The sequence below is a fragment of the Microcaecilia unicolor genome, chromosome 5, assembly GCF_901765095.1.
Source record: "Microcaecilia unicolor chromosome 5, aMicUni1.1, whole genome shotgun sequence".
Taxonomy (NCBI): Eukaryota; Metazoa; Chordata; class Amphibia; order Gymnophiona; family Siphonopidae; genus Microcaecilia; species Microcaecilia unicolor.
Window position 1 is genome coordinate 363,057,724 of NC_044035.1, and position 26,685 is coordinate 363,084,408.

A 26,685-nucleotide genomic window follows, 5' to 3' on the forward strand; every position below is an offset into this window, starting at 1 on the left:
AGATGGCTTATGACTAGAGACTGGACTAGGTTGCAGAACACTTCTCTAGGGAAATAAGGCTGGATGCGCTTAAGCTTCCAAAGAGAGAAGAACATTTGCTTGACTGTAGAGTTCACATGCTGCTCCAGTGTCAAGAATCTATCAATTATGACTCCCAAGATTTTTAGGGACTCCGAGATTGGCAGGACAAGCTCAGGAGTGAGTAATGTAGGAGGTCTGAGTTTGTTATAGGGAGAGGAGAGAATCAAACAATGTGTTTCTTGGCGTTGAATTTGAATCAAAATGAGTTGGACCAGTCGAGCATGGTGTTGAAGCCTTGCCGAATCTTACTGGTTATTTCATTTAAGTCTTTCTCAAAGGGGATGAAGATAGTGATGTTATCAGCATAGATAAATGGGTTAAGACCCAGTTTGGAGAGAGCCACTGCCAAAGGAATCAACATCATGTTGAAGACGGTTGGTGATAGTGGGGAACCCTGTGCACACCACAGTCTGCTTTCCAGTGAGATGAAAAGTTGGAATTGGTGTTTACTTGGTAAGTTCTTGACGTAAGAAAGCCTCTCAGCCAGGCTAGTACGTTTCCGCTGGTGCCAAAGTAATTTAGAAGCCGCAGCAGGATGCCATGGTGCACCATGTCGAAGGCACTGGACATGTCGAACTGCAAGAGCAAGATACTCTTCCCTACAGCTATTTCACTCTTGAAGTTGGATAGGAGAGTGACAAGTACTGTCTCAGTACTGTGGAGTGGTCGGAATTCCGACTGCGAGGTATGCAGAACATTAAACTTGTCCAAGTGCTCACTAAGCTGTTTATTCACCAAGCTCTCCATGAGTTTCACGAAAAGGGGAATGGATGCTATCGGTCAGTAGTTGGAAGTTGGACAGATCACTACTCTTTTTCTTGGCATCTTTGGGATTTTCGTCGCCCTTCTCTGCACCTTTTCTAATTTCATTATATCTATTTTGAGATAGGGTGACCAGAATTGAACACTATATTTGAGGTGCAGTCACACCATGGAGCAATACAAAGCCATTATAACGTCCTCATTTGTGTTTGCCATTCTTTTCCTAATAATATCTAACATTCTATTTGCTTTCCTAGCCGCCGCAGCACACTGAGCAGAAGGTTTCAATGTATGTAACATGGTCATATTTCTTAAGGCTGGTAAGTATCACTCAGGGATGACAAGGCCATAGCAGAGAAACTGAATGAATGCTTCTGTCTTTACAGAAGTTGTAAGAGATCTGCCTACACTGGAAATAGTTTTCAAGGGTGAAGATGCGGAGGAACTGAAAGAAATCTCGGTGAACCTGGAAGATGTAATGAGGCAAATTGACAAATCGAAGAGTAGTAAGTCACCTGGACTGGATAGCATACATCCAAGGGTACTCAAAGAACTCAAGCATGAAATTGCTGATCTGTTGTTAGTAATATGTAACCTGCCGTTAAAATTGTCCATAACACCTGAAGATTGGAGGGTGGCCAATGTGTTGCTGATTTTTAAAAAGGGTTCTAGGGGCGATCCGGGAAACTATAGCCCAGTAAGTCTGATGTTGGTGCTAGGCAAAACAGTGAAAACTGTTATAAAGAATAAAATTACAGAACACATAGACAAACACGGTTTAATGGGAGAGAGCCAGAATGGGTTCAGCTGAGGGAAGTTTTGCCTCAACAATTTGCTTCATTTCTTTGAAGGCATGAAAAGACATGTGGATAAAGGTGAGCTGGTTGATGTAGTATATCTAGATTTTCAAAAATCTTTTGATAAACTTCCTCATGAGAGACTCCTGAGAAAATTAAAGAGTCATGGGATAGGAGGCAAGGTTCTGCAGTGGATTAGGAATTGGTTATTGGACAGAAAACAGAAGGTAGGGTTAAATGGTCATTTCTCTCAATGGAGGAGGGTGAACAGTGGACTGCCGCAGGGCTCTGTACTGGGACCGGTGCTATTTAACATAATTATAAATGGTATGGAAATCGGAATGAGTGAGGTGATTAAATCTGCAGATGATACAAAACCATTCAAGGTTGTTAAAACACATGTGGACTGTGAAAAATTGCAGGAAGACCATAGGAAATTGGTAGACTGGCCATCCAAATGGCAGATGAAATTTAATGTGGAAAACTGCAAGGTGATGCTCTTTGGAAAGAATAATCCGAATCATAGTTACCTGATGCTAGGGTCCACCTTGGGGGTCAGCACTCAAGAAAAAGAACTTGGTTACATTGTAAATAATACACTGAACTCTTCTGCTCAGTGTGTGGCAGCGGCCAAAAAAGCAAACAGGATGCTAGGAATTATTAGAAAAGGAAACACTATAATGCCTTTATATCGTCCGCACCTTGAGTATTGCATTCAGTTCTGGTCACCGTATCTCAAAAAAGATACAGCAAAATTAGAAAAGGTTCAAAGAAGAGTGACCAAAATGATAAAGGGGATGGAACTCCTCTCGAATGAGGAAAGGCTAAAGAGGTTAGGGCTCTTCAGCTTGGAAAAGAGACGGATGAGGGGAGATATGATTGATGTCTACAAAATCCTGAGTGGTGTAGAACAAGTAGAAGTAAATCAATTTTTTACTTGTAGGGGACACTCGAGGAAGTTGCATGGAAATACTTTTAAAGCAAATAGGAGGAAATATTTTTTCACTCAATGAACAGTTAAGCTCTGGAACACTTTGCCGGAGGATGTGGTAACAGCGGTTAGCATATCTGGGTTTTAAAAAGGTTTGGACAAATTCCTGGAGGTAAAGTCCATAGTCTGCTATTGAGACAGACATGGGAAGCAACTGCTTGCCCTGGGATTTGTAGTATGGCACGTTGACATGATTTGGGTATCTGCCAGGTACTTGTGACCTGGCTTTGGCCACTGTTTGGAAAGAGGATATTGGGCTAGATGGACCACTGGTATGACCCAGTATGGTTACTCTTACGTTCTTAGCAATATCCTTGTCAAAAAAGGATCTGAGTTTTGTGACCAATGATAATAAACAGGTCTCAGTGCTAAAAAAGCAAAAATCTGACTGCATATGATAAAGAATGTCATGTTTATCCAAATATTCTTGCAACTGATAATTCCTTAATGAGAAAAGGAATAGTAGCTATCGGCCTATAATTAGAACAGGTGTATAATGGTTTTATTTGACCTTTCAAAACAGGCATCAGTATTACCATGCTAAGTTCAGTAGGAAAAGTAGCAGTGGAAAATATTAATTCAGACACTGATTCAGCATTTCTTGCACCTGACCTGTCCCACAGCAAAATGTTAGGCCTGTCTGGATTTTACTATTAAGCTGAAATAAAGAATCCTTTCCCTTTTCCCACATACATGACTTTGGAATTCTGTGCCATTCTGGTGGTGGAACAGTGCTCCGTTGGAAAACAGAAAAGGGTAAAACTACAAAATAATCTCACTCAGTTTAGAAATATGCAATAGAAAGTGATTTATTTATAACTGTTACAAAAAGGCACAGCAAAATATAGATATTAATAGTAATGCTTTGTTAAAGATCAGATTGGATTATACAATTTTAGAGAAAGCACCTGACTAGTTGTAAGGCTTTCGATATAATGTATCATTGATTACATTAGTACATCCTTTACATACTGGGAATTACAGTCAATAATTGAAATTGCTCCGTAGGGAATTCTTGGCATGAAATGACGAGTCCTCTCCTCTCGCCCCCTCAGTCTTCTGCAAACTGTCCTACAGTTTGTATGATACAAACACACTACACTTGTGACAGCCATTGTTGCGACACAGGTGCGGCAGAAACCAAGGTTCATGAAATCAGACAACACGTATCAGCTGGAGGCACAGTCAATGCAAAAGGAAGTACTGCAGAGCTGGGGAATCGCATTCTACATTGCTTGAGGAGCGAGTTAAGAGCATATTGTCTGTTGCACACAAGTATAAATTCTATCAAGCTGACTTCCACAAGGTTCATATTACTATTATTGCACTAATCACACATCTAGAGAGTTTGTGGAAAGCTGGGCCTCGTAACAGGACTGCACTTTTCCCTCACTCAGCATCATCCTTTTACAGTGCCTCTGGATTCAGCCTCTAGGGAAAGGACTATAGAGATGGACATGCTATCTACTGAAGAAAATACGTTTCCCCTTTTAGTTCTGCTGTTGATGTGCAAGTAGGGCATCATACTTTAAGTCTTTTCACTTTAACCTCACAAAACTAAGTGGGATCTTGCTGCCAAACAGAGTTCCATCAGCAGCAGAAAACAGCTGAAAACTCGTGCCCAACCCGCCAGAACGCCTCTTCTTGATGAAGGGCCAGTAGTGGCTACAGCCCAGCATCCATCCTCTCTGAAATAACAAGATTTCCAAAGGATATTACAATATCTCTCTTGCAGCAGCTTGAAATACAACCAGCAGGAGGCAGAACTGATAAATGAATTACTACAGATGAGGACAAACAACAGCTATATGTTTTATTGCATATTCTGAGAAATGGGACATAACGAGCTCTAGCAATGTGATAAGAGAACTACCTGCTTCATTCACCCTTGTCTCATTACAAAGTAGGAGCAGCTCTTGCACAATTCACTCACCTGTTCAATCTCAACAGCAGAAATGCCTTGCAAAGCTCAACATGTAGTGTAATGTAAGAAAGCATATGCAAATCAATGAATAAATTACATTGCAACTTTATAGACTGTCTGTAGCCTGGGGAGGCTCTGTCCCTGCCAGAGCTCGATGTGGGCAGCTTTGAGGCATGGTTGGCTGATTTTCCCATAAACACTATCAGCACTGTTGACCTTCATATGTTGTGGTATTTATCAGTCAGTTTATGGTAAAATATTAACATTTATACTAATAGCCATGCTAGAATAAATATATTATACTGTCCGCTGTATACCCATAGAGGCTTATATATAGGCCCAATCGGCAAGCTTCAGGTTTCCTGCCCCTTATCTTGCCCCATCCTCTCCTTTACCCTTCAAATCAGAGAGGTTGGCTTCATAGGAAGCTGTGCTGTCAGTAGGTGGTGTGGGGGTGGAGGGTTACTGATCATTTTAATGGCTATCTAGACCTCGCTGCTACTCCTTTTACCTGATCTTTCAGTTGATTCTCCAGATCCTTTTATATTGTGGAGGTGGAGATGCTTCAGAATTCAAGAGAGCTTGGGACAAGTACATAGATCTCTAAGGGAGAGTAGAGACCAGGGATGGGCAGACTGGAGAGACCTTATGGTCTTTATCTGCCTTCATTTTTCTACAGGCCCCAATATTACAAGTCAAAGGCATAAATTCTTCTCAACCAGACAATAAGGAAATACTTAACAAGAAATAAACTAAAAAAACATGCTGACCACAGAAGAGGCTGCCCTCAGGCTTCTCAACTGTCAGTGTTATTTACTGGCAGTCCGTAAATGAAAATAAAAAGGAAAAAATATGAGATCTGTAAAAACACAAGAGGGTAATTTTATAACACAAAGATGTACAGGTGTCTGTATCTTTCATACAATACCAGCACCTAGAATGGGAGCACTTTATGCTGGCTCAGGAAAAGGCCTAAATGGAATCACGTAAACTATGTGCATAAATCACAACTCTGTCTTAACTCCTCCTCTGAGCACACCTAGTATGCATGGATGCACCGGCCTGCACCATGTGTATTTTTAGGCATGAAAACCATTTATAAAATTACCCTCTTAATGTTTTGAGTGAGGGGCTTGAGTCTCCAGTAACATGGGTTCAGGCTCTGTGAGGCTACAGCTGGGTTTCTCAAGGGCTTAGATAAGTTCCTATAGAAAAAGTCCATAAACCATTATTAGTTACATTATCTTTGTAAAGCAAGGAATGGGTTTACTCTTTGGGATCCTGCTGGGTACATTTGACCTGGGTTGGCCACTGTCAGATACAGGGCTTGATGGACCTTTGGTCTGACCCAGTATGATGCATCTTAAGTTTTTAGCTTGATGCATAAAGGAGGGAATCTAAGCATTGTTAATCCAACTGTTCACAAAATAAAGACAATAAACAATAAAGTGTGTCAGAAAAAAAAAGACCCACAAACAGGTTGTCAGAAAAATCTGGAAGACTGTAATCAGCAGTATTTTCACTAACTGGCAAACCCTCTCCACCCTCGAACATACATTGCCAGGCACCGACTACGCAAATGGCCAATTGCACTTATACCAGGACACATCAAACCACAGACTGAATGCGGAATGTGAGTCACCAAATATGGACGAGGCCAACTGTATCCTTTTATTTAACAAACATAGAAAAGGTTGGTAGCATTACAACTAGGGTCTGAGTGACTACACCACCACCAGGTACCAACACATTCTGATGTGACTGGCTGTAATGCTGCCAGGCACCAACTGATTGGAAACACTCTTTTCAATCTCTTACTGAACCCTACTCAGATTCCATGACATCTACTTAGGAATGTATACATCACATTTTTCACCTAATTACCAGAAACCCCCTTTGTATCAAAGGAAGCATTCATATATCTACCAGGCACCTACAGAGTAGAATATCCATCTATATCGCTCACAGGGAGCTATAGAATAACACATCCTTTCTAGCATCCCCAGGAAAATACAGTAGCTACAGATTGTCAGAAACAACCCATCATCATTGCCGGGATGATATAAAGTGGAAGAACTCTTCCAAATTGCACACAGAAACCTACTGACTGCAAGAACCCTCCCCCTGTTATACCCGTCACGTAAAACTGCAGCGTTAAAGAATCCTATCATGGCACTATGAGTAGTCTGCAGGCTAAAATGTCATTCCCAGTTACTATCAAATTGATTGATGGTGCATGGACTTTAAGGAAACCTATTCTCTGAATAAGCCAGTACAGCCTCTCATCAGACTTTTTCATCCCAGATACAACTTATCTGTTTTATTTTTCACATTCTTGCTTTGCTCTATCATGGAAATATGAAGTTAGCCATATCCTAGTGCTGTGAAAATCCTCTCATAGCAGAGCTGGAATGTGAGTCTAGTTACATTTCCAGAGACAGAGGCACCAGATTCAAAGATTAATCCATTGCTCTGTTAGTGCCAAGATTCACTGGATCTCAACTTTTCTCTGGCTTACAAAGTTCACTTTCCTGCATTGGAGCGCCCTTCGATAGACAACTTGACCTCCTGTGGTATGAAGGAGGAGCGAAGTGGGGAAGGTTGCATGTTCTCAACCTGCAAACTGTATCTTTGGAATCCTGGGGTTGACCAGCAGTAATGTCCACTAGTTTCTGGATGTGGGGACTCTATGTGAGAACTCAGAAGTACAGTGTCCCTCTGTGATAGGCTCTTCATCTCCTTATATTTTTCTGTCAAGAGCATCTGCTGTCTCTGACATGGACTTGTCCTGTCTTTTGGGGATAGTGCTTGACTAGGAAGGAGGCAACCAGCAGGGGAGGCCAAGTTATCATTCAGGCTTTGTAAACTAATGGAGATACACACATCACCCACCTGCAGTCTGTGACAAGGTAGTGCAAAGACTTGAGTTGTCTGACCAGGACTACAGGAAGACCAGCCTTGCCCATACACAAAGAAGGGGTGCTCTGGTGGCACATCCAGAGAAACTTTACTCTGCTGCTCACCCACTATAAAATGCAGGGTGACAAGCCCAGGCCACTGGCTGTCCTGGATGTCCACCACAGTGCTAGAGTCTATCTTGAGACCTCCACTCACTTCAGCACTTTGAACAAAATCTTGAGTCTGTAGGTCCTCCACCCGTTTTAGTTCCCCAGTGGCCAGCTGAATGATGGCTCCTTTCATGAAGTGGGAGGGCTTCGGAGGCTGTACTGGGCCTGACTGCATAGGAGCAGTTGCAAAAACAAATGCGTTTTTCACTACAAGGTCCCCTTCACCATGTGCTTCTAGGGTCTTTATACCCAAAACATCTGAAACCAATTTAGGACTTACAGAAACTAAATCCTGTTCTGACTCCACTGACAGATGCCCTGACTCCCCATTGGATACTGTCATTGGTTTGCGTAAGTGTGTATGTGCAACTTCCTGCAAGGATGATGCCAGATACAAACTATCCAGCTGGCCTCTCTCTGCAGCAGCTTCTGAAGGATGTCTATGTACACCTGAGAACGAGACATTTCTGAGCTCATCCTGGGGTTCGGTAATGATGTGGGAAAGGGTCGCAGGGCTCTGACAATTCAAACCACTAACCACTCTCTGTACCTCTAGGTCTGTGTCTGGAGTGTCTCTGTGTGCTGGGACAGTGACCTCAGACCTCTGTGTTTGATAGTCCGAAAAGTGGTGTCCATCCGACATGTGCTCTCCTGCAGCACCATGCAATCCAACATCAGTCAGCTGATTGTGTAAGTCCAAAATCTGGTTTATCATCCTTTCCCGATTACATTCCTGTTCTCTCAGCTCTTCATTGGTGGTGACTGTAACTAAGGTTCCTCTCTTCCTTGTATTTTGGACTGTGCCTGAGCATGTGTGAGGTACCTCATGAACAGAATACACTGATGGCACACATGATGAATGATGATAAAAAATGGGCACTCTGCCCTGAGTAATATCCACTGGAAGGGTTCCTGCATGGGGCTGCAGCTGGCTTGGAGAGGATGTGGTAACAAGGGATGCACATGGGGCTTTCTTGAATGTGTTGCCAGAAGAGGGATTTTGTGACGCAATGGCTGTTGTCCTTTCTGTGATTAGTGAACCATATGGCACATAATGAGGGATTTGTGTTGTAGCTAGAGTCACTGAAGATGACATAGGGGAGCTAGACAGGAAGCTGGGAGTTACTGCGCATGACAGTGCATAAGGAGATCCTATATACTGCACAGAGGTGGGTGACACTGGAGCACAGTGGATAGGTAGAAAAGGAATTGCAGGGTGTTGGATTATTGCTGGAGGAAGTGAACTCATGCTCACTACAGCTGGAGAGAAGTTTGCTGGGGGCACCGCCATGTTGTAGAGATAGCCATACTGATCTAAAGTCACGCTAGCACGTTCCTCACAGTTCTCGCTGGCAACTCTGGATCTCAAACTCACTTCACTTGGCCCAGCTGCTATAAGCAAGCCCCTGGACAAGTCAGGGGCTTCAGCTGAAGTTGAGCTGGTGGTAGGGGAGCAACTGGTCGTCACTGCATGGTCATAATTTGTGCAGCTCTGTGGAAGATCTCGTTTCTTTGGTGGAAGGCATTCCTGGTTTCTCTCGTGGACAGGTTTCATAATGCCCCTCAGCTGTCCAGGTGGCTTTCTCTGTTTGGATTGGTCTCATACACATCCAAAAGTGGTATCTTTTTGTGCTTAGAAAACTGTACTCTTGGGGGCTGACTGGGTTTTCCTCATCTGCCAAGAAAAGAAATTAAATACAAAGAATGGTGAATGATTACTGTGAGTATTTCAGACTGTGGAAATTCAGATACAAGTAGAGTTTGTTTTTAAGGCAATAACATGATGATTCCCTCCCACACCACCCCAGTACATGCATCTTCCTGTACAAAGGAAATGAACTAATTTGGTAATCAATGTATATTACTATTGCATAAATTTAAATTTTCTTAAATTCTGACCCTGCCACACAGTATATTTTCTTTAGGAGAGGTTTCATAGTTGCACATTTCTGTATAAGATTTCTTTGACTGGATGACAAAAGAACTGGATCAAGGGTATGCGTTGGATGTGAACTACTTAGATTTCAGTAAAGCTTTTGATACTATTCCTCATAGGAAGCTCATACATACACACTGAAGCAAAGAACCTGAGATGGTAAATTAGATCAGAAGTTGGTTGACTGAAAGGTGGCAGAGGATGGTAGTAAGCGGAATTCACTCAAAAAAGGTGAATAGTGCCATGCTTCAAGGACCTGTCTGGGGGCTGATTCTGTTCAATATATTTGTGAGTGATATTATTGAAGGGTTAAAAAGTATGCATTTTTGTGTATGACACAAAAATTGGCAACAGAGTGGATACTCCAGAAAGAGTGGAATGCATGAGAACTTACTGACAAAAATTAGAAACAGGCTAATGCTTAGCAGTTAAGCTTTATTATGAAGAAATGTAGAGTGATCAAGTTTCAAGTTTATTAGGGACTTTTCTATCCCACCCATCAAAACGCGGCTTACAAAATAATATCTGAAAGTAGGGGAGAGAACAACTATACAACTAAGACATAATAGGACCAGGTAAAAACAGAAGGAGCCGGGGAAGAACTACAATAATAAATAGGAAACAGAGAGGGAGGGTAAAAACAATGGGGGGGGGGGGGGGTACAGGTGAGTAAGGATATCCTACCAGCTAGGGCCCAAATGCCTCCAGGAAGAGATGAGTTTTCAAGTCAGTTTTGAACTGAGCAATGGAAGAAGAGAGTTCCATAATTGAGGAGCTTGTGTGTAGAGGTTAGGGGAACATCCCAGAGGGATAGGTCAGAAGGTCTTGTTGAGAGGAGCACAGACAGCAGGACAGTCTGTAGGGCATGATGAAAGCACAGAAAAAAGTAGGTTCCTGAACGTGACTCAACAGTGGTGTAACGTGATGTATTCAAGAGCAGAAATCCACAAATGAGCTATATGCAATAAGATTGCAAATTAAGTACTGAGCAGGATGTAAATAGAAACGACAAACATAGCTTGAAATGTCTATATGCGAATGCCAGAAGCCTAAGAAATAAGATGGGAGAGTTAGAATATATTGAACTAAATGAAAAATTAGATATTTATGGCATTTGTATCCCACATTATCCCACCTCTTTGCAGGCACAATGTGGCTTACAATTCGTCATGGATACTGGAAAAAGCAGTGAATATACATTTGGTTTACAGAGGGTTTTGTGTTACATGGTGGTGAAATACATGAAGGTGTTAAAGCAGAAAAACATTATAAGACATTATAAGACAGTCTGGAAGTTTTAAAGATTATACAGTTACATATGTTAGAATATACAGTTACACATGTTGATCTTTGTGATATATCTTGTCGAAAAGATAGGTTTTCAATAGTTTGCGGAAACTAGTCAATTCATAGACTGTTTTCAGGTTACGTGGCAACGCGTTCCAGAGCTGCGTGCTCGTATAGGAAAAGGTAGATGCATGCATTGATTTGTATTTCAGACCCTTGCACTTGGAAGGATGAAGATTAAGGAATGTGCGAGAGGATCTTTTTGCGTTCCTGGGTGGTAGATCTATCATGTCTGACATGTAGGCTGGGGCGTTACCATGGATGATTTTATGGACTAGGGTGCAAAGTTTAAACGTGATGCATTCCTTTAGTGGGAGCCAGTGTAGTTTTTCCCGCAGGGGTTTCGCGCTTTCGTATTTTGGTGTGCCGAACATAATAGGCATCTCTGAGACCTGGTGGAAGGAGGGTAACCAGTGGGACACTGTAATAACGGGGTACAAATTATATCATAGTGATAGGGTGGATCGAATTGGTGGAGGGGTAGCACTGTATGTTAAGGAGAATTCTGCAGGAAACAAAACACATCTTGGAATCACTAAAGATTGAAATTCCATGTGTTAAGGAGAAAAGGATAGTGATAGGAGTGTACTACCGTCCGCCTGGCCAGTATGAACAGATGGATGTAGAAATGTTATTGGAAATTAGGGAAGCAAACAAACTGGGCAACACATTGATAATGGGTGATTTCAATTACCCCGATATTGACTGGGTAAATGTAACATCGGGGCATGCTAGGGAGGTAAAATTCCTTGACAAAATCAAGGACTGCTTTATGGAGCAGCTGGTATAGGAGCCAACAAGAGAAGGAAAAATTCTAGACCTAGTCCTTAGTGGAGCGCATGATCTGGTGCGGGAGGTAATTGTGCTGGGGCCGCCTGACACCAGTGATCATAATATGATCAAATTTGATATCAGCTTTGAAGTATACACAGGAAATCCAATACGTTAGCATTCAACTTTAAAAAAGGAGACTATGATAAAATGAGAAGAACGATGAAAAAAAAAAAATTAGAGGAGCGGTCAAAAATTTATATCAGGCATGGATGCTGTTCAAAAACACCCGGTACAATCCCAATGAATAGAGCTCCTAGGACAATCAGAGCCCAGTCAACAAGTTTATTTATTTATTTACTTATTGCATTTGTATCCCACATTTTCCCACCTATTTGCGGTTTCAGTGTGGCTTACAATACATTGTGAATGGTGGAAATACAGTTTGTTACAACTCGGTTATGGATTACATTGTGAGTGGTTATGCGAAAACAAAGTTAAAGTGTCGTTAAGGGAATAGAACAATGGAGAAGAACAATGGAACAGTGGAAAAGAAACAACGGGAACTAATAGGGCAACTGAACAGTAGTAGAAGAACAATTCGGTATAACATTTTTCTATGAGTAGAGGTATGGAGTGGAGGAGTGGCCTAGTGGTTAGAGTGGTGGTCTTTGGTCCTGGGGAACTGAGGAAATGAGTTTGATTCCCACTTCAGGCACAGGCAGCTCCTTGTGACTCTGGGCAAGTCACTTAACTCTCCATTGCCCCAGGTACAAATAAGTACCTTTATACAATATGTAAGCCGCATTGAACCTGCTATGAGTGGGAAAGCGCGGGGTACAAATGTAAGAAAAATAAAAAAATATAAATGTGGTAAAAAATTACGGGGGATGGGAATTCAGAAGAGAATGTATTGTTGCATTACTAATAGTGTGTGCGGACTTAATGTGTTTTGATTCTTTCAGTAAATTTTATCAAAGAGATGGGTTTTCAATGATTTGCGGAAGTTGGTTAGTTCATAGATCGTTTTCAGGTTGCGTGGTAGTGTATCCCAGAATTGCGTGCTCATATAAGAAAAGGTTGATGCGTGTAGCGTTTTGTATTTTATGCCTTTGCAACTGGGGAAGTGAAGGTTGAGGAAAGTTCGGGATGATCTTTTAGCATTTCTAGGTGGTAAGTCTATTAAGTCAGACATGTAAGCTGGGGCTTCACCGTGAATGATTTTGTGGACTAATGTGCATACTTTAAAAGTAATGCGTTCCTTGAGTGGGAGCCAGTGTAGCTTCTCTCGTAAGGGTTTGGCACTTTCGTATTTTGGTTTTCCGAAGACGAGTCTGTCTGCTGTGTTCTGGGCTGTTTGAAGTTTCCTCAATAATTTGCTCTTTGCAACCTGCGTATAGTGAGTTGCAGTAATCCAGATGGCTGAGTACGAGGGATTGCACTAGGCTGCGAAAGACGGATCTCGGGAAGAATGGTCTTATTCTTTTCAGTTTCCACATGCAGTAGAACATTTTCTTGGTTGTGTTGTTTGCATGAGTTTCAAGTGTTAAGTGGTGGTCAATAGTAACTCCAAGGATTTTTAGAGTTTCTGAGATTGGAAGGTTTAGTTTAGGTGTGTTTATAGCAGTGAATTCCTTCGTGTTGTACTGGGAGGTGAGTATCAGGCATTGAGTTTTTTCTGCGTTTAGTTTCAATCGAAATGCATCTGCCCAGGAGTTCATGATGTGTAGACTTTGGTTGATTTCATTGAGGATCTCTTTGATGTCTTGTTTGAAAGGGATGTATATTGTTACATCGTCGGCATATATATACGGGTTGAGGTTATGGTTTGATAGAAGTTTTGCCAAGGGGATCATCAATAGGTTGAAAATAGTTGGTGAGAGGGGTGATCCTTGTGGTACTCCACATTCAGGTGTCCATGTAGCAGACGTAGTTGAGTTTGATGTGACTTGGTATGAGCGCAGGGTTAGGAACTCCTTGAACCAGTTTAGGACATTTCCTCCGATGTCAAAATATTCAAGTATGTGTAGTAGGATTCCGTGGTCAACCATATCAAAGGCACTTGACATGTCAAATTGTAGGAGGAGTATGTTGTTGCCGGTTGCAATCATTTGTTTAAATTTTGTCATTAGGGTAATTAATACTGTTTCTGTGCTGTGATTCGACCGGAATCCTGACTGGGCATCATGCAGTATTGAGAACTTGTTTAGATAGTTTGTGAGTTGTTTTGTTACTATCCCTTCAGTTATTTTGGTTATTAGTGGTATAGATGCTACTGGTCTGTAATTGGTTATTTCACTTGTGCTTTTCTTTGTATCTTTAGGTATTGGGGTGAGTAGAATTTTTCCTTTTTCCTTTGGGAAAAGTCCATTTTGTAACATGAAGTTTATGTGGTTCGTTAGGTCTATTATGAATTGTTCAGGAGCTGATCTCATGAGGTTATTTGGGCATATATCTAGTTTGCAGTTGGATTTGGCAAATCTTTTGAGTGTTTCAGAGATGAGGTCTTCTGATAGTAATTCGAAGTCGGTCCAGGTTCTGTCTGCTGGGTATATTCCGTCTTCTGGGTCTAGACAGTCTAGAAGTGTGGCGTATTCAATAGGGCTGGCGGGTATTTTAAGTCGTAGTTGTATAATTTTCTCCTTGAAGTAATTCGCAAGGTCATCGACACCTGGTATGTCTTTGCTGTTGGTTGTAACTGGTGTGGTGTCTAACAATTTATTCACGAGGTAGAAGAGTTTGTGTGTGTCTTTGTAGTTTGGTCCTATCATTGTTTTGTAATGTAGTCTTTTGGTCTGTTTTATGGTATATTTGTATTTCCTCCGAAGTAGTTTCCAGGCATTTAGTGTTTGTTCATCTTTCTTTTTGTTCCATGCGCGTTCTAGTTTTAAGTTTTTTCAGCTCTTCGGTGAACCATGGATTTGATTTCTTCCTGTGTGATGTTCTGGTTTGGATTGGGGCGATTTTGTCTAATGTTATTGTGCATATATCGTCCCATTCTTTGAGGAATTGGATGGTGTCAGCATTTGTTGACCATTCGTTCTGGTAGATCTGTTGCCAGACTGTTGTGGGGTCTATTTTTCCTCTCGTGGTGTATGTTGTTCGCTCAAGGTTTTTGAGTGCGTTTATGTGTGTTTTTCGCCAGTAGAGGGAGACGTATACTTTATGGTGGTCTGACCATAGTGTAGGTGTCCATCTTGTGTCAGTAAGTAGGAGAGTTGAGTCTGGGTCGAATTTGTGTGTAATGATGTCAAGTGTGTGTCGGTTGAGTGTTAGGTGCGTGTAGATCCCAGAGTTTTAAGAATTCTTTGCATTCTCGTGTGCTTGTTGAGGTGTCGTCTTCAAGGTGTAGGTTGATGTCTCCTATTATAAGGATGTTTGAGGCAGAGACACATGTGTTCAAGATGAAGTCCATGAGTTGCGTTTGGGAGTCTTGCCATTTTCCTGGTAGTCTGTAGAATAGGATTGTGTTGAGGTGTCCTAGTAAGTTTGGATGATTGATTCTTGTCGAGGCAATTTCAAGTTGTGGTGAGGTGGATTCTCCCGTGGTTGTGATGGTGAACTCGGGTTTGTAAATTATGGCTATTCCGCCCCCTCTTTTTCCATTTCTTGTCCAGTGGGTGATTTTGTATTCTGGTGGGCATGTCTCTAGGATGGCGGGGTCTGTTGGGCTGTGGAACCAGGTTTCTGTGATGAACAGAAGGTCTAAATTATCTGTTGTAATCCAGTCTAGTATATCTACTGAGTTGCTTACTGCTGATCTTGCATTGATGTATCCTAGTTGGATTGAGCGGTATGGTTCTGTGGAGGGGTTCGATGTGTTTATTTTTATTAGTTGTCTGTTTTTTCGGTGGTTGAATTTGTTGTTGTTGTTGTTTTTCTCTTTTTGTTGGTGATGTTCGTATGCGGAGATTTTTCCTATTGGTTGGTTTTCGTGTCTTTGGTCTGGTGTGTTGTTAATAGGTTGTTTATAGATTTGGTGTATTGTGGTTGGATTGTTATGAATGTTATTTAGGGTGGGCATTATGTGTGTGTGAGTGCTGTATGGTTTGTGAGTTATGGGGTTGTTTTTGTCTGGGTCGTGGGTTGTGTTTGCGTGTTTTAAAAGTTTTAAAAGTACACTGCTCACAGTATTGTAGATCACTTTTTCATCGAGTGAAACTAAGAGGGTGCATTCACTTTTCTATAACAGCTTTGTGGATATAATTGTGTACTTTGATGAGAACTACACGCGGGGACTGGCGGCCATCTTGCAAACGGCCAACCTGATGGGCCCTCTCTAAGCACAGTGGGCCCATGCTGTCTGAGAGGGCGAACTCCCTCTTTAGCCACTGCTCCAGCTCCGTAGCAAGGAATCTATCTCCGACAGACTCTGGAAGCCCCACGATACGAAGGTTTGCGTGATGAGATCTGTTTTCCAGATCATCAACTTTTGTCAGTAAGTGTTCAATCGTAGCATCTTGTTTCTTTATCCGGGCCGCCATGGGAGCGCACGTCTTCCAACTCGGCGACTCGACGTTCTAGCTCGCCAGTCTGAGCCGTAGTTTCTGTCAGGGAGGATGTTACGGTAGCGATTTGTGCCGACAGCTGCGTCAACCTCGGCTCCAGCGCTAAGCTCACTGCTTCGGTGATTTGTTTTAATTGCTTCGGAGTGAAAACGGAGCTCTCGCGCTTTGCCAGTTCATCTTCTCCACTCGTCACCTTCAGCTTTTCTTTCTCCCGTTTTCCTCCTCTGGCAGGTAAGCTTTTTCCCTGCGGTTCCACAAATCTCTCTATGGGGCAGTCTCGGACTTTCAAAAGTAATTTTAGGGTTAGAGTTCAACTTTTTGCAATTAAAATTACATAAATTTGACGGAAGGCCTAAGAGAGCACAGAACCACGTCTTTCACTCTCTAGTGCATCAAGTGACCCCCTTTCTATAACAGCTTTAACATAAAACGTACACCGCCTGCTGGCCACTAGAAGAAATACACTTCAGGAATTAGTTAAGGCAGTTTTACAGGCTTAAAACACACTGTTCTGTCACAGCAGCTTTTTATGATTTTTAGGAATCTTGTACCTAACTCTTACATTGGTGCTGATATTGATCGATATCCCTCGGCTTCATCGCTGGCAACATATTTATCAGATAAGATTATTAAGATCAGGAAATCAGTTCCCCCTATGCATCTGTTCTAGCATCTCAATATTTAAACTTTCCTGCTGATAGACTGTGAAAGTCTTTTCACACTATTACTAAAGATCAGGTGTCCTCTCTGTTGCCTAAAATGGCTTCTTCCTCTTGTATACTGGATAGTTGTCCATCTTATATACTGAAATCTACCCCTTCTTTGATAATTGATTGGCTCATGTCTTTTTTAAACTCTCTGTTTGGGGCTGGTCAGTACTCCCCGAAGTTTTGGGGTATTGTCCTTACACCTATTATTTAAAATGTTAATGCTGACCCCAGTCTACCTACCAACTTTCAACCAGTGGTCAGTATTTCTTTACTCTCTAAATTGTCAGAGTCTATTGTAGCTACTCAGTTATCATCAAATTTGGATAAATATGGTTGTTTTAGCCCACTTCAATTTGGATTTAGAGTATTCCACAGTACCGAATCAGATTTATTAGCATTGGTATCAGATGCCAAATGCCTCATGGGAAGGCGTAAAGAGCCAGTATTATTGCAGTTTGACTTGACCGCTGTATTTGATACAGTGGATCGTGACATTTTTTTTTTAATTGAACTCAATAGGTACTTCTGGCAGAGTCTTTACATGGTTTAGTGAATTTTTGTCCAACAGACATTATTCTATTAAAATGAAGAGTGATCTCTCAGCTCCGTGGGTACCACCCTGTGGTGTTACGAAAGGCTCCTCATTGTCATCTATTTTGTTCAATGTTTACATGACTAATATGGAGCATGATTTTTCTTCCTTGGGAATGAACATTTATTCCTACGCAAATGATATGTTGTTGCTTGTCCCAGTCTGCAAAAATTGGTCTAGTATCTCTATCCTTCCTAAAAAGATTTTAAATGAAATGCTGACAAAACTAATCTACTCTGGTTAGCACGTAAGGGTACCATTATTCCCGATTCTTTTCCTGTATCTACGAACTTCTCTCTTAAAATTGATCTGTCCTCTAAAATTCTTGGCGTTATTCTGGATTCTTCTCTTTCCTTAAAGCTTCAGGTTAATCATTTATCACAAATTGTATCTTAAGCTACGTCAGCTTTTTACCATTTTACCATTCTAGTGCAAGCATGCATTTAAGCCGTCTTGACTACTGCATTTCCCTTTATGTCTCTCTTACGTTAAAATTTCAACTCAAATTACAGTTATTACAGAATACAGAAGTGAAACTTATTTTGGGCCTTAAAAAACCCTGACAGCTCAACTGCTGCACTTAGTGCTTTACACTGGCTTCCTATTCATTCCAGGATTTTGTTTAAGTTAGCCTGTTTAATTTTCAAAATGTTTGATGGCTCTGCTCCAGAATATTTTTATTTCTTTGATTTCTGAGAGTAAGGCATTCGTTCAGTCTTTTACTGCTTTCTTTTCCTAGCGTTATATGCAAACAGATTTTGAAGATGTCTCTCTGCTGTCAGGCACAAGAGTTTTGGCTTTTGCTTCTTTTGGAACTGCGAAGGTCTTCCAGTTATCTCTCCTTCAGAATGCAGTTAAAGGCCTATCTGTTTAAATGGCTTATGTCATAATTATTTTCCTTTTTCTGGTTATAATTTCTTTTTGTTAAACTGCTTTGAATCTCTGTTAAGAGGGAGTTAGCAGTATACAATAAATATATCACATCCAACATATGAGGGTGTAAGCGGATTACAATAAAAGAATAAAATATGAACATAGAAAGGAATCAAACCTCTGAAGGCTTATTTTCAAAATAAAGATGTTGCTTTTTGAGCTCAGAAGGTACAACTGGTCCCAGATGCCACCCATTCAACTCAGCCTAGGCAGAAAGCCTTTTTGGCTTTGAAGACTCACGTGATTTCAATGGGAGCTTCCTTTTCTCTTGTGTCTAATTATATATTCTAGGAATCAATTTATGTTCTTTCAACCACAACAGTTAAGAGTTCTTTATTGCTGGGGGGGAGGGAGGGGGGTTATACGAATTTGGGGGGTGGTAAGAGGAAGGGAGTTCAGGGATATGGGGGGATTCTAAAATTGGAAGTGAGGAATGGTATAAGTGGTGGAAAGTCTACGTCATTGTTCTGACAACATAAAGTCATGTGGGGATATGTTGCCCTCTTGATGCGAATTGTTGTAACTTCCACAATTATTTTCAATAAAAATTTAAAGTTTAAAAAAAATTAATATTATTTTTTGCCTAATTAGTAATGGGATAGGGAGTGAGAATAGTAAGCAATATGTTGAGGCTTTGACCTAATTGTTTTTCCTTTTTCTTTTATTCCACTTCCTTCCCAAGTTACATGGGTTAAATGCTTATGTTTTTCTTTTGTTTTATTACTGTTCTTTGTATGATATTGTTGGTTTCTTTTCTTTTTTTTTTTTTTTTGCAAAGATTTGAGGAAAAAAAAAACCAAGGCTGAACTTTATGAATCAAAAGTAACATATTAGTAACATAGTAGATGACGGCAGAAAAAGACCTGCACGGTCCATCCCGTCTGCCCAACAAGACAAACTCATATGTGCTACTTTTTGTGTAAACCTGACCTTGATTTGTATCTGCCATTTTCAGGGCACAGACCGTAGAATTCTGCCCAGCTCTAGCTCCGCCTCCCACCACCGGCTCTGCCACCCAATCTCTGCTAAGCTTCTGAGGATCCATTCCTTCTGAACAGGATTCCTTTATGTTTATCCCACACATGTTTGAATACCGTTACCGTTTTCATCTCCACCACCTCCAGCGGGAGGGCATTCCAAGTATCCACCACTCTCTCCGTGAAAAAATACTTCCTGACATTTTCTTGAGTCTTTCCCCCTTCAATCTTATTTCATGTCCTACCGCCTTCCCATCTATGGAAAAGGTTCGTTTGCGGATTAATACCTTTCAAATATTTGAACATTTGTATCATATCACCCCTGTTTCTCTTTTCCTCCAGGGTATACATGTTCAGGTCAGCAAGTCTTGCAACGCAAATCCCATACCATTCTTGTAGCTTTTCTTTGCACCGCTTCAATTCTTTTTACATCCTTAGCAAGATACGGCCTCCAAAACTGAACACAATACTCCAGGTGGGGCCTCACCAACGACTTATACAGGGGCATCAACACCTCCTTTCTTTTGCTGGTCACACCTCTCTCTATACAGCCTGGCAATCTTCTAGCTACAGTCACCGCCTTGTCACACTGTTTCGTCACCTTCAGATCCTCAGATACTATCACCCCAAGATCCCTCTGCCCATCTGTACATATCAGACTCTCACTGCCTAACACATACATCTCCCATGGATTTCTACTGCCTAAGTGCATCACTTTGCATTTCTTCGCATTGAATTTTAATTGCCAAACCTTAGACCATTCTTCTAGCTTCTACAGATCCTTTTTCATGTTTTCCACTCCCTCCTGGGTGTCCACTCTGTTACAAATCTTAGTATCATCCACAAAAAGGCAAACCTTACCTTCTAATCCTTCAGCAACGTCACTCACAAATATATTGAACAGAATCGGCCCCAGCACCGATCCCTGAGGCAGTCCACTACTCACCTTTCCCTCATTTGCGCGAGTTCCATTAACCACCACCCTCTGGCGCCTGTCCGTCAACCAGTTCCTAATCCAGTTCACCACGTCGGGTCCTATCTTCAGCCTGTCAAGTTTATTCAAGAGCTTCCTGTGGGGAACCGTGTCAATAGCTTTGCTGAAATCTAAGTAGATTACGTCTTTAGCACGTCCATGATTCAATTCTCCGGTCACCCAGTCAAAGAATTCAATGAGATTCGTTTGGCACGATTTACCTTTGGTAAAACCATGTTGTCCTGGATCTTGCAACTTATTGGCTTCCAGGAAATTCACTATCCTTTCCTTCAGCATCACTTCCATTACTTTTCCAATAACCGAAGTGAGGCTTACCGTCCTGTAGTTTCCAGCTTCTTCCCTATCACCACTTTTGTGAAGAGGGACCACATCTGCTGTTCTCCAATCTGCTGTGTTATTTTCTTTACATAAATATATACAGACAATATCTTCTAGTAGGGCTAGAAAGGCCTGGACAAAGAATCAATTACAGTACCCAGCTTCCTCCCTCCACCCCTCCCATTAGATCTCAGGCCCCTCCTCCTCTTTGAGCTACTCCCCAGCATAAGACCACAACTCCCTCCTCCTCTCCCCCACCCCCAAGGATCAGATCCCAAGTGCCTCCTCTTCCTCCTCTCCTCCCAGCATCAGACCAGAAATCCTCCCTCCTCTTCTACTTCACAGCATCAGATTTGAGATCCTCTCTCATCTTCAACCCTACAGCATCAAACCCAAGTCCCTCCCCCACCAGTATCAGATCCCTGATACCTCTTCCTCCCACCCCCACCAGCATCAGATGCCAAATCCCACCTCCCACTCCTGTATCAAACTCTGGATCCCTCTTCCTCGCACCCTCCAGCATCAGACCTGGGGATCCTTACCCCCTTTATCCCTCCCCACCCAGCATCAAACCCCGGAGTCCCACCAGTATCAGATTTCTGATCACTGATCCTTCCTTCTCCTACTCTTATGCCCTAAGCATAAGACTTCATGTAATTCCTCCTCTTCCCTCACCTCAGCATTACCCCTCACATTCCTTCTCATTCACTCAATCCCAGCATTAACCCTGGATCCATTCCCTTCCCATACCCAAAATCAGAGCTCAGTCTCTTCCTTATCTTCTATCCTTCCTCTCTCCTTAGTCTCAGACTTTAGATCCCTCTCTCCTCCTCCAGACCCCTAGCCCCCCCCCATCTATGCATAATATCTTGGGAACCTCCTTCTCTCTCCTCCTCCCTCCCCAGCTTAAAACCCTGGATCCCTCTCCCCATCAGATCTTGGGTCTCCTGTCCAGCATAAAACCTCTCATCTTTTCCCCTACCCTCTGCTTCTTCACCCCCATCCAGCATCAGACATTACTTCCTTCCTTCTCTCCAACCTCCTCATCTTCCAGCACCTACAACATCAGTGTCCAGGATCCTTTTCCCTCTTTCTCCAGCATAGGAACTTAGGGAAGTTCTGGCGGCTCCACTGGCTGACCTTTTCAATGATACTCTAAAGTTGGGAGTGGTCCTGGAGGACTGGACAAGGGCGGATGTGGTTCTCTCCACAAAAATGGAAATAAGAAAGAGGTTAAGAACTACAGGTGGTAAGTCTGATTTCTGTGGTAAGTTAATTAATGGAAATGCTTTTAAATAGAAAATAGTGTAGTAAGTTATACTTTATTATGGAACCATATTTACTAGTAACTTTGCTTTTAAAATTGTTGACATACAAGCTATGGTTCATATTTACAGTATTTCTTACAGTTGCATTAATAAACAGAACATTTGAAAAAACCCTGAAAAAAAGGTTTCTGGAATCCAATGGATTGCAAGACCCAAGGCTGCATGGTTTCACTAGAGGCAGGTCTCGTCAGACAAATCGGATTCATTTCTTTGTCTGGGTGACCAGGGAGTTGGATAGAGGGAGAATGATATATATGGAGGGGCATAATCGAAAGGGGTGCACAAGATGGGTGTCCATCTATCGTTTCGATAATATGGTCGGGGACGCCCAAATCGCGAAATTTAGGTCAACCTTAGAGACGGTCGTCCTCGATTTTCGGCGATAATGGAAACCGAGGACGCCCATCTCAGAAACGACCAAATGCAAGCCATTTGGTCGTGGAAGGAGCCAGCATTCGTAGTGCACTAGTCCCCCTGACATGCCAAGACACCAACCGGGCACCCTAGGGGGCACTGCAGTAGACTTCACAAATTGCTCCCAGGTGCATAACTCCCTTACCTTGGGTGCTGAGCCCCCCAACCCCTCGCCCCCCCAAAAAAAAAACACTACACACAACTATACAACACTACCATAGTCCTAAGGGGTGAAGGGGGCACCTACATGTGGGTACAGTGGGTTTGTGGTGGGTTTTGAAGGGCTCACATTTACCACCACAAGTGTAACAGGTAGGGGGGATGGGCCTGGGTCCACCTGCCTGAAGTGCACTGCACCCACTAAAACTGCTCCAGGGACCTGAATACTGCTGTCAGGGAGCTGGGTATTACATTTGATGCTGGCAAAAAATATTTTTAAAGTTTTCTTTTTATGGTGGGAGGGGGTTAGTGACCACTGAGGGAGTAAGGGGAGGTCATCCCGATTCCCTCCGGTGGTCATCTGGTCAGTTCGGGCACCTTTTTGAGGCCTGGTCGTAAGAAAAAATGGACCAAGTCGCCCAAGTGCTCATCAGGGACGTCCTTCTTTTTTTCATTATCGATCGAGGATGCCCATGTGTTAGGCACGCCCCAGTCCTGCCTTCGCTATGCTTCTGACATGCCCCCGGGAACTTTGGTCGTACCCACGACGGAAAGCAGTTGAGGATGCCCAAAATCGGCTTTCGATTATGCTGATTTAGATGACCCTGGGAGAAGGATGCCCATCTCCCGATTTGTGTTGAAAGATGGGCGCCATTCTCTTTCGAAAATAAGCCTGATGGTGTATTTAGATTTTAGCAAAGCCTTTGACATAGTTCCGTATAGACGACTAATAAATAAACTGCATGCCCTCAGTATGGGCCCTAAGGTAACTGACTGGGTTAGGAACTGGTTGAATGGAAGGCAACAGAGGGCAGTGATAAATGGCTCTCACTTTGAGGAAAGGAAAATTACTTAGTGGTGTGCTGCAAGGTTCAGTTCTTGGGCAAAATAGCTGTCTGGTAAGATTTGCCTCTTTGCAGAAATACCAAAATCTGCCAAGAGTAGACGCCCATGATTGTGTGTACAACATGAGGAGGGGACCTAGTGAAGCTTGGCAGCTAAGATTTAATGCAAAATAGTACAGGGGTATGCATTTGGGCTGCAAAAATCTGATGGTGTGGTACACTTTAGGGTTTGAAGAATATTTGTGTATAAAAGAGGAGCAGTACTTGGGTGTGATTGTATGTGATGAAGGTAAGGAGGCCAAACAGGTAAAAAAAGGCAGTGGTGAAAGCTAGAAGGATTCTTGGGTGCACAGAGAGAGGAATGGCCAGTAGGAAAAAGGAGGGGATGATGTCCCTGTATAAGACTCTGGTGAGATCTCATTTAGAATAGTATATACAATAATGGAGATCACACCTTCCAAAAGATAAAAACAGGATGGAGTTGGTCTAGAGAATTAGTACTAAAATGGTCAGTGGTCTTTGTCATAAAGCGTATGGGGAAAGACTTAAAGATCTCAATATGTATACTTTGGAAGAAGGGAGAAGGTAGGCATGTTAGAGACGTTTAAATATCTCTCTGGCATAAACGCACAGGAAGCACGTCTCTTTCAACTGAAAGGAAGCAAGAGGCAAAGGATGAAGGTGAAAGAGGACAGACTCAGGAGTAACCTGAGGAAATACTTCTTCAGAGAAAGGATGGTGAATTTTGGAATGAATTCCCAATGAAGGTGATGGAGACGAAAAACGTATATAAATCCAAAACAATTTAGGACAAGAACGCAGGGTCTCTAAGCGAGATGACATGGATGGGCAAACTGGATACGCCATAAGGTCTTTGTCTTCAGTTTTCTGTTTCAGTCAGACTCAAGAGTCAGTTTCCTTCCTACCCCTAGCATCAGAATTCAGGTCATTTCTTGTCTTTCAAGGACTGTACATACTTTGAGGAAATTTGGTACTTACTTTGTTTTTAATTTTAATATTTATTTATTTATTACATTTGTACCCCCGCCTATAGTCCACTTTACCTGCATAGTTTAAGGTAGACTGTGCACCTGAGAAGGCCCGATAAATGGATTTTTTATACAAATCTCAACAGGCTTATTTTTGTTCACTGCCCTGGATAAGGGCGGGTTATAAGTAATAAATCCAATTCAAGCTTCCATTGGTCATTCTTCCATTGGTTGTGCTGGCCTATCCAGCCTGCCTATAGGGATCATTTATCTTCTGTGTGCATGGGGAGAAACTAGTGAAGGGGATTCATATTTTGGTCACAGACACCAACAAATAACATGTGTACCTGTCTCCAGGATAACCATTAGCCCCTCTCGATCAGAGAACTAGTTACACATGAATATTTTATTTATTCAGAACATTTATACCCCTCTTAATACCACTTAAAGCAGCCTCAAAGCGGCTTATAATGAACTGAGCAAACAATTACAATTACAATGTCAGTATAGAGGGTAGAAGGATCAGAGGGAGAAGGGAAGGGAAAATGCACTATAAGACTTTGGCCAGATCAGGGGAGATAAAGTACAATGAAATCAGGAAAGGTGGAAAAATATGAGATGCTTGTATTTCATCACCAGTGCAGTGTAGTTTATTCCGGCTCCTTATAACCACATTGTATAATACACTACTAACAGCTATAAAATAAAATCTTTCTCTATTAGTAGCTGGTACATCCAGGGCTTGACACTGTCAGTTTTGGACATAAAAACAGAAACCCAGATTTCACTGAAAGAATGATAAACCACGTCGCAGTCATATTACAGGAAACCTGGCTTGGCAAAGACTCAACTAAAGACTGTCCCACGGGTTTCAAACAAATGTTAATTCCTGCCATAAAGAAAAAAAAGAATAGCAGGGATCATAATATGGTACAGAGCGGAGTTAGTAGAATGTATTACTCCTACTAAAAACAGTGACACACAGTTGTGGGTTACATTATTACTCCAAATGCAACAAAACATATTTCTCTGCCCTCTATATACAGCAGAACTTCGTTCAGGGACCTGAATATAAGAGACACTCGGATATAGTGGACTAAAGTTTAGTCCTGGCTGAGAGAATAGACATCCCATGTATTTTAGTTTGGTTATAAGAGCCCGTTGACACAGTCCCAAGGCTTCATTGAACCATGTATATAAGAGAGACCGATATAGCAGTTGCAACTACTAGTGAACTGACTGATGGCTGGTCCTAACACAGCAGTGTGTAGAACGATGTCCGACAAATATAAACATACTGCATTAGATTTGGAAGTGAAAATCCCTATAATAAATGACATTGAAAATGGTCGAAAACAGTCAGTCGTATGTGTCAGGCTTAATCTTGCAAAACAAACAGTAAATTCGATAAGGCAGGAAAGAGAAAAGCTAAAGCAAGCATATGAAGCGTCAGCAAGTAAAAAGCACTTACAAACGGCAGCATTCGACAACGTCAAATCGGTGCTGTTGAAGTGGTTTCATTTGGCGTGATCACAGAACATTCCAGTTAATGGTCCACTGCTGCGTGAAAAAGCGGATAAGTTTGCCAAGAAATTAATGAACGATGTATTTCAGTGCAACAGATGATGGCTTAACAGATTCAAAGACTGGCATGGAATTGTGTTTCGTGAAGTGTGTGGTAAAGCGGCTGGACTGGACGAGGACATTGTCAGCTAATGGATGACATCAAATCTCGGAAACCTGTTACCATCATACGACCCCACATGATATCTTTAAAGCAGATGAGATGGGCATTTTTTTCCGTTTACTTCCTGATAAAACCATGTGCTTCAGAGGTGATGCATGTCATAGAATATTTGAGTAAATATGGATGGCAGTGAAAAACTGCCACTGTTAATCACTGGCAAGTTCGAGTGACCTCGCTGCTTTAAAACGCTAAAACACTACCGACCAAGTACACTTTCAACAAAAAGGCTTGGATGACTTCAGAGATTTTCACTGATTGGCTAATGAAACTGAACGATTTAAGGCACAGAAACGGAGTGTACTGATTCGCGTGGCCAACTGCCCAGTGCATCCGAAAGTAAAGAATATGGATGCTGTAATGCTAGCATTTCTGCAATGAAAGCCTCGTCACGCTTGTGATATGGGACTAATAAAGAACTTCAAGGTGAAGTATAGGTGACTGGTAGCGAAGCGTTTAATTGAGAGTGTTAAAAACAAAACTAACTTTGAAATAAA

The 26,685-nt window shown here is 42.0% G+C and overlaps 1 protein-coding gene across 1 annotated transcript in view; it reads right to left on the reverse strand.

Annotated features, from left to right (window-relative positions):
- Window positions 1-3,424: 3,424 nt before the first annotated feature.
- ATXN1L (ataxin 1 like) overlaps window positions 3,425-26,685 on the reverse strand; it is a 38,559-nt gene continuing 15,298 nt past the window's right edge. Inside the window, exon 2 of the mRNA XM_030204679.1 lies at window positions 3,425-9,298. Coding sequence (XP_030060539.1) covers window positions 7,079-9,178 — 2,100 coding nt within the window. The 5' untranslated portion in view covers window positions 9,179-9,298 and the 3' untranslated portion in view covers window positions 3,425-7,078. The remainder of the gene's footprint in view (window positions 9,299-26,685) is intronic.